Source organism: Hemitrygon akajei, chromosome 18, assembly GCF_048418815.1.
Source record: "Hemitrygon akajei chromosome 18, sHemAka1.3, whole genome shotgun sequence".
In the NCBI taxonomy this organism is placed as follows: Eukaryota; Metazoa; Chordata; class Chondrichthyes; order Myliobatiformes; family Dasyatidae; genus Hemitrygon; species Hemitrygon akajei.
Window position 1 is genome coordinate 38,124,271 of NC_133141.1, and position 20,285 is coordinate 38,144,555.

The 20,285-nt window shown below is 42.4% G+C and overlaps 1 protein-coding gene across 9 annotated transcripts in view; it reads right to left on the reverse strand.

The window, feature by feature from the left end:
• Positions 1–4,289: 4,289 nt before the first annotated feature.
• The window catches only part of raraa (retinoic acid receptor, alpha a), a 397,838-nt gene continuing 381,842 nt past the window's right edge, over positions 4,290–20,285 (reverse strand). For all 9 annotated transcript variants that reach the window (XM_073071422.1, XM_073071424.1, XM_073071421.1 and 6 more), the window contains 2 exons: positions 10,530–10,688; positions 4,290–9,058 (listed from right to left, as the gene is read on the reverse strand). In XM_073071422.1, the coding sequence (XP_072927523.1) occupies positions 8,862–9,058; positions 10,530–10,688 (356 nt within the window). In that variant the 3' untranslated portion in view covers positions 4,290–8,861. The remainder of the gene's footprint in view (positions 9,059–10,529; positions 10,689–20,285) is intronic.

A 20,285-nucleotide genomic window follows, 5' to 3' on the forward strand; every position in this document is an offset into this window, starting at 1 on the left:
TTCCACATTCGCCTCAATGTTTCAATCTCCCTCATCGCTTTAATCAGCGAAATGGAGTCGGGCAGCAGCTCGTGCTCTTGCCATGAGGTTTGCGCTAGCTGCCTCTGCCTTCTGGAATCCTCTCTGAGACACCCAAACGATCTCCACAGTGCTAATCACAGGCTCCAACAGTTCCAGATTCACATTCAAGACAAAAAAATGAAAAAGATATAAAAGAAGTGAAATATGTGGTTTCATAATCTATCCAGAAGATGTCGACTGAAGGATTGCTGTACACAGGTGCCATCTTGGCCAGAATTTTTCACCAGGAGACTTGGGTTCATAGAGCCGTACGACGAGGAAACAGGCTCTTCTCAAACTCATCCATACTGACCAAGATGCACATCAAAGTCAGGAAAGGGAAAGGGAAAGGGAAAGGGGTAAAGCAGCCAGTGCAGAGTAAACCCTGCGGCCAACAGATATACAGCTTTGGGTAACATTCCAACCGAGCAGAGGAAAGCTACAGTGGTCAGGTTTCTGGCATGGAGTCTAGTTCCGTGGCTCCGAAGGGAAGAGAGGAGAAGAAGTGAGCTGTGGTGATAAGGGATTCGTTAGTTAGGGGAACAGGAAGCAGATTTAGTGGATGAGAACAAGATTCCTGGATGGTATGTTGCTTCCTGGGTGCCATGGTCTGGGACCTCTCGGATTGAGTTCTCAGCATTCTTAAGTGGGAGGGTGTACAGTTGTGGTCCATGAGTTCAGGGTGTTAGGTGCTAAGCTGAAGGGCAGGACCTCCAGGGTTGTGATCTCAGGATTACTACCCGTGCCATGTGCTAGTGAGGCCAGAACTAGGAAGATCACACAGTCGTTCACATGGTGAAGGAGTTGGTGTAGGAGGGGCAGCGTCAGATTTTTGGATCATTGGGCTCTCTTCCAGGGAAGGTGGGACCTGTACTGCAGAGACAGTTTGCACCTGAACTGGAAGGGGACTAATACCCTAGCAGGAACGTTTGCTAGTGCTGCACCGGAGGTGGGGTGGGGGTCTGGTTAAACTAGAGTTGCAGGGGGATGGGAAGCAGAGTGCCAGAACAGTTAGTGGGAGGTTGTGGAGACAGATGCTGTTAAGACCTCAGACAAAGTCAGGAATCAAAAGGTTGAACATGCTGTGACTAGTGCCCTGAGCTGTGTATATTTCAATGCAAGAAGTATTGTAGGAAAGGCAGACAAATTCAAGGCATGGATCAACATATGGAATTCTGATATTGTAGCTATTAGTGAGATTTACTTGCAGGAGTGGCAGGACTGGCAGCTCAATATTCCCGGGTTCCTTTGTTTTAGATGCGACAAGTGGGAGGGATTAAAGGAGGAGGAGTGGTGTTACTAGTCAAGGAAAATGTCACGGCAGTGCTCAGTCATCACAGACTGGAGAACTCATCTGGTGAGACGTTATGGATGGAACTGAGGAATAAGAAAGTTAATGGGGCTATCTTATAGCCCACCTGACAGTCCATGGGATTGAGAGGATCAGATTTGTAGAGAGATCACAGACTGCTGCAAGAAACATAAGGTTGTTATAGGAGAAGAGTTTGACTTTCCACATATTGACTGGGACTGCCATACTGTAAAAGGGCTAGATGGAATAGAGTTTGTCAAATGAATTCAGGAAAGTTTCCTAAAACAGTACTTAGAAGACAACAAGAGTGTGTGCAATACTTGATCTACTATTAGGGAATGAGACTGGGAATGCTACAGACATTTATGCAGCGGAACACTTAACATCGAGTGATCATAATGCCATCAGTTTCAAAGTAAATATGGAAAAAAGATAGTTCTGGTCCTTGTGTTGAGATTCTGAATTGGAGAAAGACCAATTTTGATGGTATCAGAAAGGATCTGGCAAGTGTGGATTGGGACTGGCTGTTTTCTGGTAAAGGTGTACTTGGTAAGTGGGAGGCCTTCAAGAGTAAAATTTTGAGAGTACAAAGCTTGTATGTGCCTGTCAGAATAAAAGGTAAAGATAACATGTTTAGTTAACCTTGATTTTCCAAAGATATTGAGGCCCTGGTTAAGAGGGGAAAAAACGAGGTGCATAGCAGGTATTGGCAAGTGGGAACAAATGAGGTGCTTATGGAGTATAAGAAATGCAAGAGAACACTTAAGAAAGAAATCAGGAAGGCATGATATTGTCCTAGCAGACAAGGTGAAGGTGAATCCTAAGGGATTCTACAGATATGTTGAGAGCAAAAGGATTGCAAGGGACAAAATTGGTCCTCTGGAAGATCAAAATGGCAGTCCATGCATGGAGCAAAAAGAGATGGTGGAGATCTTAAGTAAATTTTTTGCATCTGTATTTACTTAGGAGAGGGATGCAAAGTCAATTTAAAGTGAGGCAAAGCAGCAGCAAGGTCATGGACCTGATACAGATTACAGATGCTTGCTGTCTTGAGGCAAATTAGAGTGGATAGTTCCTTAGGGTCTAACAAGGTGTTCCCTTGGACCCTGCGGGAGGCTAGTGCAAAAGTTGCCAGGGCCCTAGCAGAGATATTTAAATCATCCTTAGCAGCAGGTGAAGTGCCAGAGGACTGGAGGATAGCTAATGTTATTCCGCTGTTTAAGAAAGGATCCAAAAATAAACCAGGCCTGTGAGCCTGACATCAGTATTCTCAGGGACCGGATATATGGATACACCTGGACTAATTAAGGATAGTCGGCATGGCTTCTTGCATGGTTGGCCGTGTCTAACCAATCTTATAGAGTTTTTCCTGGAAGTTACCAGGAAAGTTGATGAAGGCAAGGCAGTGGATGTTGTCGAGATGGACTTTAGCAAGGCATTGACAAGGCCCCACATGGGAGGTTGGTCAAGGAGGTTCAGTCGCTCGGCATTCAGGATGAGGTAGTAAATTGGATTAAACATTGGCTTTGTGGGAGAGTCCAGAGAGTGGTAGGAGATGGTTGCCTCTCTGACCCGAGGCCTTTGATTAGTGGAGTGCCGCAGGGATTAGTGCTGGGTCCGTTGTTGTTTGTCATATATATCAACAATCTGGATGATAATGTGGCTAACTGGATCAGCAAATTTGCGGATGATACCAAGATGGGGGTGTAGTGGATAGCGAGATCTGGACCAGCTGGAAAAATGGGCTGAGAAATGGCAGATGGAATTTAATGGAGACAAGTGTGAGGTTTTGCACTTCAGTAGGACAAACCAGGGTAGGTCTTACACAGTGAGTAGTAGAGCACTGAGGAGTGTGGTAGAACAGAGGGATCTGGGAATACAGGCGCATAATTCATTGAAAGTGGCATCACAGGTAGATAGACTCAAAGAAAGCTTTTGGCACATTGGCCTTAATAAATCAAAGAATTGAGTACAGGAGATGGTATATTCTGTTGAAGTTGTACAAGACGCTGGTGAGGCCTAATTTGGAATATTGTGTGGAGTTTTGGTCACCCACCTACAGGAAAGGTAAATAAGGATGAAAGAGTAGAGAAATTTTACAAGGATGTTGCCAAGTCTGGAGGACCTGAGTTATAAGGAAAAATTGAATAGGTTAGGATTTATTCCATGGGAGATAGAAGACTGATAGGAGATTTGACAGAGGTATATAAAATTATGAGGGGTATAGATAGAGTAAATGCAAGCAGGCTTTTTCCACTGAGGTTGGGTGTGACTATGACTAGAGGTCATGTGTTAAGGGTGAAAGGTGAAATGTTTAAGGGGGACATGAAGGGAACAAGCTGCCAGCACAAGTGGTGCATGCAAGCTTGATTTCAACATTTAAGAGAAGTTTGGATAGGTACATGGACGGGAGGGATATGGAGGGCTATGGTCCTGGTGCAGGTCAATGGGACTAGGCAGTTTGAATGGTTCAGCATGAATTAGATAGGCCAAAAGGGCTTGTTTCTGTGCCCTTTGATACTATGATACTTTAATGAATTACATACTTCTCAAGAATTTACCATAATCACTGAAAAATAAGGCTGAATAATCCTATTTGCTCAGTTGATTGTCTCACACGTCTCTATGATCATCTGGTTACCAAAACAATTCTGTCGAAAAGCTGTAATGTGAAATTAGATCGATCCTCCTCTTTCTTGAGATTGACAGGTTCTTGGTTGGTGGTGGGGTTAAGGGTTATGGGGGAAGAAAGGATAATAATCAGCCATGATGGTATGGTGGAGCAGACTCAATGGGCTGAACGGCCTAACTCCGCTTCTGTGTCTCATGGTCTTCTGATCCTAGACGATTCTGTGGTGGCAAAGACATGTTATTGCAAGAGAAGTGTAATTACCATTTCAGAAAAGATTATACATAATTGTAGAATAAATATAACTTTATTCTTTTGCCAGTAGACTTCATGAAAAGTTTAACAGTAACATCTGCACAGAGAAAGCCTTGTTACAGGAAGTCTTACTGTACAGTCTGACCCAGTACACTAACACATCCATGAACAGAACAAGAACTCATTAACAGTGGAAGTGTCAGGTTATTGACTTAACAAAATGTGTAACTGTACCTTATCATTGTGTAAAATAGGACACTGAATTCATCCACATTGCCACTTACAGAGACAGGGATGTGCTGTCACTGGGCTGGGAGGAAGGTGGGAGAGGGGCGTGCCAGGAGAAGTTCACTCACAAAATAGAGCAGTAAGATACATCTGTGAATAAGGGGTAAATACACTGCACCCAGGGAGGGGGAAAAAAATTCATCACGACCTATAACTCACAACGACCCAAACACTTGTGCCCTATCAGCTCTGGATCACAAACAGGAATACAAGTCTTTCTCCTCTTATGCACTTCAAAAAAAAAGAGCAAGATACTACTTCCCGGTGTGCCTGTGTGGAGCAGTTTTAGGCGTTTGGTCACCCAGCCACGCACTGAAAATTAATCTGCAGTAATAACAATGACCAGCAAGTGGCAGCATTTGCTCGTTCTTGTGGCCATGTATTTACACAGCGTTTTCGGCAACAGGCGTAAGGACTGCATCAGTCAAATTGACAGCTAAAATTCAAATAAATACTATATATATATATATAAAATTATAATTTGCTGCAAATTCTCCTTAAATGAAAACTGGCGCAATGAGGGGGAGAATTTGCTTTAAAAATCTGCTCAGACTTTTAAAACTGCGAAAGAATTATCTCTGCACCACCTCCAGGCTAGCTTCCCAATAGAGGTACAGAACTGGAAGCTGGGTTTCTGCTGCATTTTTCAGAGATTATAGAACATGTAAACTGCAGAAATGGCATCAATCATAGGTAGCTTTTAAGGTGCCTTCACTGGGAACCCCAAATGAGATTGTCCAAACATTTGTCTCCAATCTGTCTCATGTAAGGTCGGCTGTATTGTGTAACATTCTTTTACCAATCTATGTGAACCTCTGAATTTGCACCAGGTTGTATCACAGCAGCAATGTGCTGGTATTCTTTGATGCATGTATGAGGAATGAATGAGCTGAATTTCAGGAGTCTGTTTATGGACAAGAGATCTAAGATGGAGATTTTTGGGAATTCTGCCAATTGCACAGACACTGGGCTTCCAAATTGCATGCTGCTGGTGATTAAGGGCCACTGAGAGACCAATGCTGCAGGGAAAGCATCTAATTCACATAAATTAATCCACTTGTGGCGGTAGCCCCCAAAAGATTACTGGCCTGAGGAGGATTGCAAAGGAAATCTGGACCAGTTGGGGACAGACAGGCGACAGAGGCTGACTGACGTCTGCGCAGGGAACCAGGGATCTGACAAGAACCTAGGCCTCAGGCAGGCTTCCAAGCCTATGAAGTGGAGCTGCTGAGCCCAGTGATGAGACCAAGGCCTTGTGCTATCTTCAGACTCTGCCTCAGAACCCTGCCCATCTTCAGATCTTCACCACTTATAAACTGGTGAAAGCTGATGGTACGCAGGCTTGCTCGGGGCAACAATTAGCTGGCTAAACAGATTGGGTCAGCTGCTGTGGTGAAAGAGCTTCTCTTCCAGTGTATTTCTGTGCCTGGCAGGTGCTGCCCTCTTCTTCCATATCAAGCACAAGATTCTTTAATCATTTTAAAGATGGAGGTTCGTCTAAATCTCAACCCAAACAGCGCATCCTGACAGCTCAGTTAGACAATGCTTAACCTTCACAACTGAACTGAAAACCTTGGTTCCTCACCCTCCTAGTTTTTCACCTTGTCAAAGTGATTTACATTCTGTCAACAACTGAAAAATCCCATATCTCCGGCCCCAACAGCTGCAGAATAAAAGACTGCTGGTGGCGAAGCAGACTTGGACCTATGAGTGGATTTCTAATTTTGATGACGGGTTGAAGGTCAAAATAATTCCTTCAAAGCTGATATTATAAAACCCATCAATAACAGCCCCCACCCCCAGCACTGGGTCCAATCTTCTTTCAGAGGAACCCAGATCGATTGAAAACGGTTTCAGTTTGCCCTTCCCTTTCAATGTCACACTTGCTTAAGGCCTTGTCTGAACTGTTTTGAAAATTTGAAAGGGGTGTTTTTTGAGCTGCATCCATTCTGACATCAGACAGACACAAGCTTTGGGAAGAAGTCATGTTACCGGACTCATCAGGGAATTTGAGTTCGACTCATGTAAAAGAATGGACATAAACATTGGTGCCAATGAAGGGCATTGTGGCCTGGCTCGAGGAAGCTCACTCAGCTCCTCTAGGGAAGCAAAGCCATCAGCCTTGCCTGGTCTGTGATTCTAATCCACCAGCAACTGAGCTAGTGGGTGGCATAGTGGAGAAACGGGCGAGCCGCTGCCTCATGATGCCAGGGACCCAAGTTTGACCCTGACTCTGGTGCTGGCTGTGAGGAGTCTGCACGCTCTCTCTATAACCAGGTGGGATTTGTCCGGGTGCTCTGGTTTCCTACCACATCCCAAAGACATGCTGGTCGAGAGGTTAACCGCCCACAGCAACTTGCCCCTAGAGTGCAGTCGAAGGAAAATAAGGCAAAAAAGTGGGAATCATAAAACTGTGGGGTAAGTGGGTTGCTAACAGCCAGGGCAGACTTGGGCTGCATCTCTCTGCGACCAGTTAGCTGTACTAAACTGCTCCCATTAATTCCAGATGGGAACATACCAATCTAGTGGTGGTCAATAAATGCTAACTTCATTGTGCAAAGCCCACACCCTCCTAAATAGATATCAAGGAATCCAGATCTGTGGAAAAGCAGCTTGCCTGACCTTAGTTCAGATCTGCAGGGAGGGTGAAGGATTAGAGTTTAGCGGAGAGGTGCTGAGCCCAGCCTGTGGCAGTGCACAAACCCAGTTACGCCTGTTTCACTCTGAAAACTGTGTGTGACTTCAAACTCGGCAGTCTCAACATTATCAAAAAACTCCAACGCAGTTTAAAGCTTAACTATAACAAGATAACTGAGAGTCGAACCAGCTGAGGTCGAAAGGCGACTAGTCATTCCTTTGAATGAACAATCGGAACATCCTGAGCACTGTGCAGGTCCACGTTCACGGTCAAATCCTGAGAAGCTCAAACCCTTTTTCTTTTTGTCTCTGGACGTGACTGACCCCTCTTGTGCAAGCTGCGGTTAAATTAATCCACTGATAGCTTCTTAAATTGGTATACGTGAGGGAGATGATTGCTTCAGTGAAGACTTTAAAAGGTTTGTTTTTAAAAAAACATTCTCTTCCCTCCCACTGACAGAATTCATGAAGGACAATTACAGTCCAAGTTGGCACACAACCTCATCATCCAGCCAATTAAAACCCAAGGATAAGGGATCCTTATCCGTCAGCAAGCCTGACCTGGAATTGTGACCCTCTCAGATGCCAGGCAGGGCAGCACCACCCAATCACAACAAGGGGTATGAAGTATGATCCCACATACATACTTTCACAACTCCCTTATCAAGCATTGTCCTGGGTGGGATATTTGAGACCTACACAGTACTTCAGAACCATGCCTTCTCTCAGAATAAATGTGCTTAAAATGAACATCCCACCAACAAACGCATAAAAGAACTTCTTGTGAGTACATTAAACTGAACAGCATATTTACAGACATCCCTAGTGTAACCTAGCTATCTTCTTTATCTTCCAGTTCGTATGGACCTCATTTCAAAAATGTAATGACATCATCATAGCTTTGTTTCTTCCTCTGGTAAATCCAATTTAAACAGTTCAACAAAAATAATCCATTAAATGTTTCATTCATATAAACTTTTCTTTGTTCAAATTCTTCATTTTTTTTGGGATACTACTGGATTTTGCGCTGGTGATCCAGTCTATCAACTAGTATTATATGAGATTATGATAGATAAACAAAAGGAGAGAAAAAATATTTTTTAAAAAACACAAAATGGTCTTCATAGTTCTCTCCTAGCAGTAAATCAAAGCATGTTCTAAAACCAGAAGCTAAAGGCTTGCAAACGGGAGTGCAGTCTGATTTAAGAACTGCTAATTCCTATCTTGGAGGGTGGATGTATTTCTGAATGTTTGTGTGTGTGATGCATGCGTACATGCCTGTATGTGCTTATATGTGATATGTATGTACTGTATATACATATGTGTGTTGCGTGTGTGAGAGAGTGCGCACATGTGCATGTGTGAGAGACAGTGTGCCTGTGTGTGTGTGTGGGCGTGTTATAGGGTGTGTTTTGGGGGTGTGTTATGTGTGTGCACATTTCATATCTGCTGGTCAGCACAGCCCCGAATTCGATGTCCACCATAGTTAAGGACTTGAACTCCAGCGTGGCTTAGTACAAGGTACAAGTTCCAACCCAGTCGCAACTGCCTTCCACAAGCTGCAGAGTATGTGGCAAACAATACTGTGGTTCTCCTGTGAACACTTCATCTTTTAAAAACACTTCAAACATCCAGGTGAGCGAAAGTCCGACCCACTTGTTCCTTGGTGTTCTCGGGAAGCTACGGTGACTGGGTGTTGGGGCTGCTGCTGGCAGAGCTTGGGGACAGACTGGGGCTGCTACACGGCCGGGCTGCACCACTCTTGCTGCAAGGCGAGGACGACGGATCGATGCCGTCGGAATTCTCCAGCATTTCCTGAATGAGCGGAGGCATGGACCCGGGAATCTCCATTTTGAGGGTAATGACCCGCTCAGCTCCTGGGGACAAAGGAACACAACCGTGAGACAGACTGGCAGAAGGGGAGCTCTTTCTGGCTCACTCTCGCTGTAATAACCAAACTGGCAGAAACCACTAACATTTTATATACAGGTCACAATTAGCTGGTTATCATTTTTAATTGTTTCTTCAGACATTGTTTGGCAAAATCGAGTATTTTTAATTATTACAAATACTTCAGGCAAATGCACTATATTTCAGTTTAAGAACACAGGAAGTGGTCCTTTGATCCATGATGTCTGTGCCGACCATGTTAAATTAAACTAATCCTGTCTGCCTGTACATGATCCATATCCCTCAATTCCCTGCCTGTTCATGTGTCTGTTACATTCCTCTTACGTGCCACTGTTGTGTCTGTTTTCACCTCAACCGCACATCTATCATTCTGTGCAAACAAAACAATACCCTTGCCCAACACATCTCCTTTAAACACAGCCTCTCTCATCTTAAAGCAATGCACTCTTGTATTTGACATTTCTTCCTTAGGGAGAAGACCATCTCCCCTATCCATGCCTTTCATAATTTGTTTCGAGATACAGCAGAGTAACAGGCCCTACCAGCCCAATGAACCCACACCACCCAACTACACCCATGTGACCAGCTAGCCTACTGACCCTGTACATCTTTAGAATGTGGGAGGAAACTGACACAGTCACGGGATGAACACAAACAGCAGCACAATGGAACCCAGGCCACCGGCGCTGTAATAGCATTATGCTAACTGCTACGCTGCTGTGCCATTCTATTTTACAAACTATTCTATAATCTTCTTTCAGGTCTCCCCATAGTGTTTTCTCTGGTGTGTTGAAGTCTAAGCTCTTCTTATAACTAATACTCTATTCCAGGTAGCATCCTGGTAAACCTCTTCCGTACCCTCGCCAAAGTCCCGACACCCTTCCTACTGAGAAATGCAAACAATACTCCAAATACCCAAGTTTTATACAGCTGCAAGAAATTGCCACTGAAACAGTACGGCCAATAATAACGCCAGCACATTTTGAGATTTTCACTGCCAGCTGACTTTCTATTTCTCTGAAAAGAAAATTACACATCCTAGATTTCTCAATTAAAAATGGAAAGTACTGGAAAAATTCCACAGCATCTACGGAAAGAAGATTCTTCACTCAAAGTGAGTATGAAAGGAAGTTGGTCTAAGTAATGGTGAAAATGACAAAAATAATTTAACTGTCCATTGGTAAGTCACGTCATGCCACCCTATTTCAGGCATTCCTTTGTTCCACTCGTTGTCCTCCCCCGCTTCTTCACAGCTTACATTGCCTGCTACAGTTTCCCTGTGAAGCTGCTCTTGGACTATAGGTTATGTTTTCTAATTTAGATTAGATTAGATAAAATTAGTTTTATTTGTCACAGGCATGTAGATTCACGCAACACGCAAAACATAAATTATACAAGACAGGAAAGAAACAGTAGGTGGATCAGCCCACCGCTCACCTTTGGCACTGATGCTGCGCAGATCTGTGATCTTCATCAACATTTTGGGGAACATGTGTGGCTTGTTTGGCCGCCTCTTCCTCACGTAAACCTTCAGAGCTTCCAACAATGGTTCCTGTAGCTTATCCACTTTCTCAGGCTCTTCCAGATCCTGCCGATCTGCAAAATAAAAATTTTATCCCTTACTTTTCTCCCACATTCCTCAGTTCACTCGTTCTCCCTGTTTGCCACTGAAAATTTAAATCAGAGTGGTGGATTGGGAAGTGTGTGTGTGAGAGTGAGGGTGAGGACATGTTGGATTTCAAAACTAAAATAACACAAATGCAGAAAATTGTAAAGAAAACCTATAATGTTGGAGTTTAAAAAAAAATCAGCAGGTCAGGCCATGTCTGCGGAGAGAGAGAAAAAGAGGTTTAATGGTTCACCAGGATTGAAGCTTCGTGTCTGACAAAGCCTCGGTTTAAGTCTCATCCTCCATTGCCTTTTTGGAATTTTCTCCAGCCTTTTGCCTTCGGGGGTCTCTGTACCTCTCCAACTCTAGTCATCTGACCATCCTCAGCCAAAACTTCTGGAGGTGCATCCCTGAAGCTCTCATCACGTTTCTGATCAGCTATCTCAATATTCTCCTCAACTGCATCAGAGTCGACAACTCTGCTGTGAAGTAGTGTTTGTTTTATAGCAGCAAAGATGAAATCTAAACAAAAGGTATGCTGTTGTGGAAGATAATAGGAATAGTTTGCATATTTAGTAATTTTCACCTAATTGGGCGCAGTTCAAGTTCAAGTGGTGAGTCACACCTATCCAAGTGATCATTTTTCACTTGTTAAACTCCGATCAGTCAGCATCATATGACCATTTAACTTGTCAAGTTTATTTCACGCACATGGCAGCAGGTAACCTCACAACGATCAAGGCGAGAAGCCTGGAATGAAGTTTGTTTTCATAGTCATATGACATGGAAAAAGGCCCTTTGCCCCAACTTAACCATGGAAACTATTATCCAGCGAGCTCGTCCCATCTGCCTGCATTTGGCCCGTAGCCCTTCAAACCTCTTCTATTTATGAACTTATCTAGATGGCTTTTAAAATGTTATTAATGTACCCACCTCAATCACTATTTCTCATGGCTCATTCCAAATATGCATCACTTTTTGCATGAAGAAGCTGCCCACAACGTCCCTTTAAAATCTTTCGCTTCTGATCTTAAACCTATTCCCTCTTGTTTTTCCTACCCTCTCCCAAGGAAGAAGTACCTCCTCCCCTGTCTTCCTTATCCTTGGATGACCAATCAACTATACTTCCAGGGGTCAACTTCAACACAGAATAGGCATTGAAGAAGAATCACTACTTTGCATAAGTTAACTATGTTCAGACAGACATCAGTAAGTCAAAGTCTAAACAACTTCAGATACTGAAAATATAAAATTAAAGCAAAATATGCTGGAAACACTCAGCAAGACAGTCAGCGTCTGTGGAAAGAGAAATAGAGCTAACTTTTCACATCTGGGACCTGGTGTCAGAACTGGGGAGAAAGAGGAAAAAAAAGCTAACTTCCTCTCTTCCCAGATCTATTCCTCTCACTGCAAATGCAGCCTGACCTGCTGAGTGTTTCTGGAACTTTCTTTTTTTTTGCAGAAACATCTACTTATAAAAGATTTACATTTTTGGAAATGTTTATAGGTAGAATCTTGAACAAAATTTGCATTTATTCAAAAGACGTTCTAAGGTATTTCATCACAATTTTGTCAAATAAAATTTGAATCTGACACAAACATCTCGTCAGTAGACTGGGAATAAAGATTAGACAGATCTTGCCACCTCACCCCCAGCCATAAACCCTTGATGGGCAACCCATCCCTTAAATTTCTGCAAGTTCCACAACCCCATGTTAAGCTTTGTTGACTTCCTAAAAGGCATAACCTAACAATATAAATGGCAGCGAGGAGCTCAACACCTTTCATGCACACTTAGAAAGTGACAATAACCCTATCCCTGTGCAAATCCTCACAGCATGTTGTCAGCGTAGGAAGCCAACATCAGAACATCCTTTAAGAGGGTGAACCCTCACAAGTCATCAGGCCCTGATGTATGGAGGCCCAAATGCATAGAATCGCAAGAGGCTGCAGAAGGTTGCAGGCTCGGCTAGTTCCATCATGGGCACAACCTTCTCTGCCACAAAGGACATTTCCAGGAGGTAGTGCCTCAAGAAGGCAGCATCCATCATTAGAGATCCTCACATTTGGGAACTATCTGCTTCCAATAACGACCATTGAGGAGGAGGCACAGAAGCCTGAAGACCCACACACAGTGATTTAGGAGTACCTTTTCCCCCTCCGCCATCAATTTCTGAACCGTTTATGAACCCATGAACACTACCTTGCTATTCCTCTTTTATACTTATTTTTCTACTGTAACTTAACAGTACTTATTTTAGGTCTTGCACTGTACTGTTGCTGCAAAACAAATTTCATTATATATGTTAATGATAATAAATCTGATTCTGATTCTCTAAAAGCTATAAGCAATTTTTAAAAGTTCTTAAACGTTTCTGACATTAAGAACATCTAAAAGTTGCTGTAAGCAATTATTTACTTAAGCAAGCAACTAAATAAATCTTATTAAAACATGTTTTAGAAAGTTAGGCTGCCAGGGCTGCAGGGCTCCATTCCTGTGAACCGTTCTTCACCCAAACAGTCTGCAAACCACAAACTGAGTTCCCTCCTGGCAGGAGATGCCTACAGTGCTGCAGCAGCCAGCAAATCAATCCCACCAATCTCCCAAACACTCGCTCATGTAAATGGGGTGTACCTAAGTCAGGAGTTCATAAGCTGGGAATCAATCATCTAAGATGAGTACTGTGTTCAGGAGTGAGAAAAGATTGAGTACTGTTTAGTTCTGCACATCTCATTATAGGAAGGATGTGGAAGCTTTAGAGAGGGTGCAGAGGAGATTTACCAGGATGCTGCCTGGATTGGAGAGCATGTCTTATGAGCTAGGGTTTTTCTCTTTGGAGTGAAGGAGGATGAGGTGTGCAAGATTATGAGAGGCACAGATAGAGTGCACAGCTAGCATTTCTCTCCCAAGGCAGAAACGGCTAATACCAGAGGACATCTCTGGCAAAGGAGGAGGAGCTTAGGATTAATGGCACCTAATGGCGACTCCTCTGGTTGCATCTTCAGAAAGAGCTCTATTTCCATCTTTACTATCTCTATTTTTCCCTATCGGGGTTCTTTTGAAGACCCTGACCTGGAGTTACACACTGACTATGGTCCTTTGCAGGAATGGGACCCGCTCTCAGGGCTATTCGGCACGACAAGGGCTCAGCCTAAGAGCTTCACTTGCCTTCGGAGGGCCAAGAATTCATGGCTCTGGAGACGGGGGGATCGGAGGTCAGTGTCCGGGCAGAAGATTGGTGAGTCGTGGGAGATGTCAGATCTAAGGCTCTGTGCCCAGAGACCCGACATCTTTGGGTACAGAGCTTGGATACAGCAATGCAATGGACTTTTAACATCGTAAACCAGCGAGTTGTTTGTTATGACTCCAACTCTCGCTGTGAAATGGAGACACCTTTTTCTCCCTTATTAGGGAGGGAGAGAGAGAGCCTGTGGTATGTTGAATTACCGGGTGAACGAGTAGTCTTTGGGGTACTGCAAGTCTGTGTTTTTATTGATGCTTTGCTGCACGTTGAGGGCTCGGTGATGGGTTCCGATGCTTTTGGCTGGTGGGGGGGGGGGGGAGGGGTGTCGTCGCTTTGCTGCTGCTTACGCATGGGGGAGGTGGAGCTGGGGGTGAACTTTGGGGTTCTAACATTTAACTGTCAGTCATTCTTTGGGGCACTCCTGTGTTTTCGTGGATGTTTGCAAAGAAAAAGCATTTCAGGATGTATATTGTATACATTCCTCTGACATTAAATGTACCTTTGAAACCATCTGTTTAAGGTGAGCGGAGAAAAGTATTGTGGTATGTTAAAGGTAAACAGAGTGGTCAGTGCCCAAAACCGACTGCCAGAAGTGGTGATAGAAGCAAATATATTAAGGACATTTAAGGGACTCTTAGATGTCCCTAATGTCTCTAGGTATCTTAGATAGCCACATGGATAAAAGAAAACTGGAAGCCTATCGGCTACGTAGAAGGGAAGAGTTAGATTGATTGTAGAGTAGGCTAAAAAGTTGGTACAACATTGTGGGCAGAAGGGCCCATACTGTGTTGTACTGTTCTATGTCCCACGATTTAATAATTAAAAATGATTGACATAAACCACAACCATTTTAAAAAATAACTTATATTCTTACTCTGCAGCCATCCCATCCCACCTGAAACCAAAGGGGTCATGGATCACCCACAAGAACTGATATCTAACTCCAAAACATAATGAGGCTGAGTGGGTTGAAAGGGATAATACATCGGCTACGATGGAATAGCAGAACAGATTCGATGGGCTGAATAACCGAATTCTGCTCCTAAGTCTTATGGTCTTATAAACCTAGGGAATGGATATGGAGCTGCACTCCACAGGTTCATCCTTCTGAATATGTCAGTAACCCCTGTAATTCTGTGGCTGACAGTGCATGTCTGGGGCTTAATAGCATTTAAACAGGCACTGGATAACAAAAGCTGGTCCATTGTACTTCTCTTAAACATTTATATCATCAACAGTAATGCTTACAAGCAGCAGCCGATGACAATGACCTTGCAGCGTCTGTGCTGCGGTCAGTCTCTGATGAAGAGACATACCCACTGGGAATTGAATGGAGAATGTGCTAAAGCTCATTTCACTCGTGACCCTAAATAGCCAGCAGTCAGAAAGGACAGTTCACCACATCCATCTGGGTGTGTTTGAACCTAATCCCAGGAGTTAAAAGGACAGCATTTGGAGCTGATCCTTCTTGTAGGTTTCAAAATTATGCACAACTCAATTTATCTGCCAACAATTAATTTCATACTTTACATTAACAGAGGGACGTGATCATCAGATTCTATATAAACGTTACACGTAGGTACAAAAGATCAAGATACACCTTCAATCCTTGTGTGACTGTTACACAGAGATCAGAAAAAAAACTCTATAGACAAAGACACATTCAAATACAACAATTTTTCCTCCTTTATCTTTCTAATTTTCTTTCTTTCTGGAGGTCGACTTTGTTTTGGGTATGTTGCACACGTAGCAGGGATTTTTAACATCTTTACCTGGATGCCACTTTTTCCAACCTTTTTCACTTGATCATGTTACAATATAGTAAGATTACTGGACCAGCACTAGTATTAATTAACTTGGAGACAAGTGCTTGAATTCCATCACAGCAGTGGAGGAACTTGAGTTTAAGTACTTAAATAAAGTTGGAATAAAAAGCTAGTTTCCGTGATTGTGACCACAAAACTACTGGAATGTCATAAAAGTTTGCTCTCTAAAGATCTTCAAAAAAGAACAAATACCATCTTAGAGACACAAGCGACTCCAGACGCTGGAATCTGGAGAAATAACAAACTGAATTGGGTTTATTATCACTGACCTATGCCATGAAATTTGTTGTTTACCGGCAGCAGTACAGTGCAATACATATGTTACAATAATATATAAAAACAATTAGAGCAAAAAAGAGCAAAATAGTGAAGTTATGTTCATGAACTGCTCAGAAATCTGACGGCAGAGGGGAAGAAGCTGTTCCAAAAATGTTGAGTGTGCATCTTTAGGCTCCTGTACCTCCTCCCCAATGGTGGTAATGAGTAGAGGGCATGTCTCAGATGGGGAGGGTACTTAATTATGGACGTTACCTTCTTGAGGCAATACATTTTAAAGATGTCCTCAATGGTGAGGAGGCTTGTGCCCATGATGGAGCTGGCTGAATCTACAACCCTCTGCTGCTTTATCCAATTCTGTGTACTGGAGCTTCCATGCCAAGCAGTGATAAATGAACCAGCACCAGTATTAACTTGGAGACAAGTGCTTGAATTCCATCATGACAGCAGAGGAACTTGAGTTTAAGTACTTAAATAAAGTTGGAATAAAAAGCTAGTTTCAGTGATTGTGACCACAAAACTACTGGAATGTCATAAAAAAGTTTGCTCTCTAAAGATCTTCAGAAAAGAACAAATACCATCTTAGAGAAACCAAATGCTCTCCACAGTACGTCTGCAGAAACTTGCTAGAGTCTTTGGTGACTTATCAAATCTCCTCAAACTCCTAATGAAGTAGAGCCTTCTTCGTGACTGCATCAATATGTTGGACCAAGGATAGATCCTCTAAGATGTCAGAGGAACTCAGTGGGTCGAGCAGGGTGAGGATGCAGGTGTTGTGGCCCTCTACCGGACAGCACCAACTTGGTTTGCTCTTCGCTGCCCTCTCAATCATTGAAGTTACTGCCCCGACTGAAATGAACTCCTGGAGACAACAGAACAAACTTCAAATCTTTCTGTTCTGCATGGTTTACTTCTTAACCTGCAAGGACAGCGTTACCCTGGTCTACAATAACAACAAATTAACGGGCATTTTATAATAATCGATAATTAGATGACTAATCTGTTATTGAAGCAATACAATGGGAAGATGTTTTCTAAAGACACTGGGAGAATTTCTTGTCTGTTCTTCAACTATCTCCCTAGAATCTGATAATCTCATATGAGACACACAGTGAAACCCTGTCCTCTGACAGGAGTCACTTCCACTAATATGGCAATCACAGGAAATGTCAGGTTAGATTACATTCTCAGATTCTGGAGTGGGACGTGAACCCTCACCGAAGAATGTAACTGATTAAACTAATACTACTGCAAGTGAGGGGAATTGATGAATACATGTCATCTTGTGCTGTGCTATTTTATGTGCCATTCACAAAGTACTGCAAATCCTTCACTAGGCTTCGTTCAAATAAAGTTAATATTATTATAGAGCCTTGAAAGGAAGCATGTTCGGCCCAAGCAAAGATGTACTACAGATGGACACTAGAGGGTGATATCAGCACACACAAGGCTGGTCTATAGAAAACAAGTAAAACTGGCCACTGTTCGACTAACACGCACAAAATGCTAGAGGAACTCAGCAGGCCAGGCAGCAATAGAAAAAAGTACAGTCGAAGTTATCACACCATCAATTAATGGATTCAAATGACCAGTGGGGAGACAAGACATTTTCTCATTGCTAATCACAGGTTGGCCCAAATTGGGCAGAGTTTTAAAAAAAACTGACAGAATCTTCATTTAAATTAGGACATTCAAAAACACTTGTGTTTTTTCACAGGGCAATTCAGGTGTAGTGAAGCAAATTTAACATAAAGCCCGTAGGGATCAAATTAAAAACCAAGTCAGTTTTATTTCTGTCAATGAACTGGCTTTGCCAGCAAAAGCATTATACCATCTTTCTCTTGCTCGCACAAGTGAGTTTCTCCATCTGACCATCACTACTCCTCACCTGGATCCAACTCTTGCTCCACCCTTTTCCTCCACTTTTTTATGCTGGCTATCACCCCTCCATCATTCAGTCCAAGTGAAGGGTCTCAACTTGAAATATCAATTAGCTGCTTGACCTGCCGAATTCCTCCAGCATCTTGTGTGCTACTCCAGACTCCAGTATCTGATGAAGTCTCTTGCGCTCTGACTGAGAGACCGCAGACTCCTGCATCTGCAATCACTCAATCAGCAACAACAGTACAAAATTCTGATATTTCATTCCCCTGCCACCCCACACGGAATTAAAGAGGGCAAAAATAATGTGTCCTTAACTCAGCTCCGATCAAAATCAGTTATGTCAGTACATACACAGATTATAACACCATTGAATTAACAAGGCCACCATTTTTAAAGCAATGTCATATCTGGCCATTGCTATCTAGAGCTTGGGGGATTGTAGGCTATTAAAGTAATAAATTTATATTATTAAATTAATATTAAATTAGTAGCCCATTAAATCAATACACCTTCCTTCACAAGGTTTACTGAAACATAATGAATTATTCAAGCCATTAATCGATGTATACTGTCATATTACTGTGACTGTAATACTATTAAACAATAGTGACATTATTTTATATAGTGCTCATGCTTTCTTAATAATTAGATTTAATAGTAATCTAATTATTATGATTTGACTTAAGAATAATAACTGTACCAATTAGACGGGATACAAAGTTGGTCACTTTTACTATAAACAGCATACTAGTCACAAACTGGTTACAATCACTACAATAGTCACATCTGTTCTTTCATTATTTTATCGGCAGCTAAACATTTTCCCACATTTTGAACTGATGAACAGTATTAAATATTATGATTCAAGTTCACTGACCAGAAGAACTAATTCTTGCGTTCCTCTTGCTACTGACATTGTCTGACCTTCTGAACATTACCCATGTTTTCAGTTTCAACTTAAACATTCTAAGATTAAAGTGGATAATTAGATAAATACTGGACACTTCTCTGATTGAAGGGTCAATGATCAGGGAGGTATCAGCTGAAAATTATCACTGATTATGAAAATAGTGAACTCTTTGAAATTGTGATAGGACTGAGTGAACTGAATGTTGGCAGATATTTCCTCTGCTTGGGCTGTCTAGAATGAGGGGCTACAGATTTGAGCAAAAGAACAAGAGATTTAGGACAGCAGCGAGGAACAATTCCGTCTCTCAAAAAGTGGTGAACCTGTGAAACTTAGTAGCACAGAGGACTGTGCAAGCCAAGTTGGTGAGTATATCAAAGTTTGAAGTAAATTTATTATCAAAGTACATAGGTATATGTCATCATATACTTCCCTGAAATTCATTTTCTTGCAGGCATACTCAATAAATTCTCAAAATAATAACCATGACAGATTAATTGAAAAAACACACCAACCTGGGTGTTCAATTAATGTGTAAAAGACAACAAACTACAAATACAAAAAAAAGAAATAATCATTTATCTGCAAACCAATGCAGATAAATGCACTGAGAGAAAGTGGGAAGGTAGTATTAACACAAGAGATTCTGCAAATGCTGGAAATCCGGAGCAACACGCGAATGCTGAAGGAACTCAGAAGGTCTGAGTCCACTTACCCACCAAAAATTCACCCGATGCTAAACAGTGATGATGAGGCACAGAGGCCAAAGCAAATTTATACCACCATCACAGCAACTAGAAATGGTGAGTATAGTTGGCATAGTAAAAGTGGTGACAATGGCATTAATTAAATATGCAATTAAAATTACAATTAACAAATTGAAGTATGTGATTGCAAGATTAATTATAACTTTTTATTCCCCCAAGTAGACTAACAGCTCTAATTCAATGTGATCTTTCCGAACCGGTCACGTTCCAGATGACAGCAGTTACATTTTATCCTCAGCAGGTCAGACAGCGTTTGTGGAAAGAGGAACAGTTAATGTTTTGTGTATGTGAATTGAGAAAGAGTGAATCAAATGCTCTAATGATTACGGCACTGCCAGCACAGCCTATGTGTTTTGTTGCCTAGTATTTCAGCTTCTACAATCCAAGAAGTCAACATCAGATTCAGATTTGTTTATTTATCACATGTACATCGAAATACTTGAGTTAACAATCTAAGGACGTGCTGGGGGCAGCCAGCAAGTGTCGCCATTCATTCCTGCGCCATCATAGCATGCCCAGAATTTACAGCAAAACAACACAGAACACAATAAGCAACAAAACAACAGCAGCAAAATAAGCCCTTTTCCTCCCTCCCACATAGACAGTCCTCCAGCCCCAAGACAGGCCTCTGGCAGACTCGTGGACTTCCCCAGAGTGGACATTGTAGAATCATCTGCTG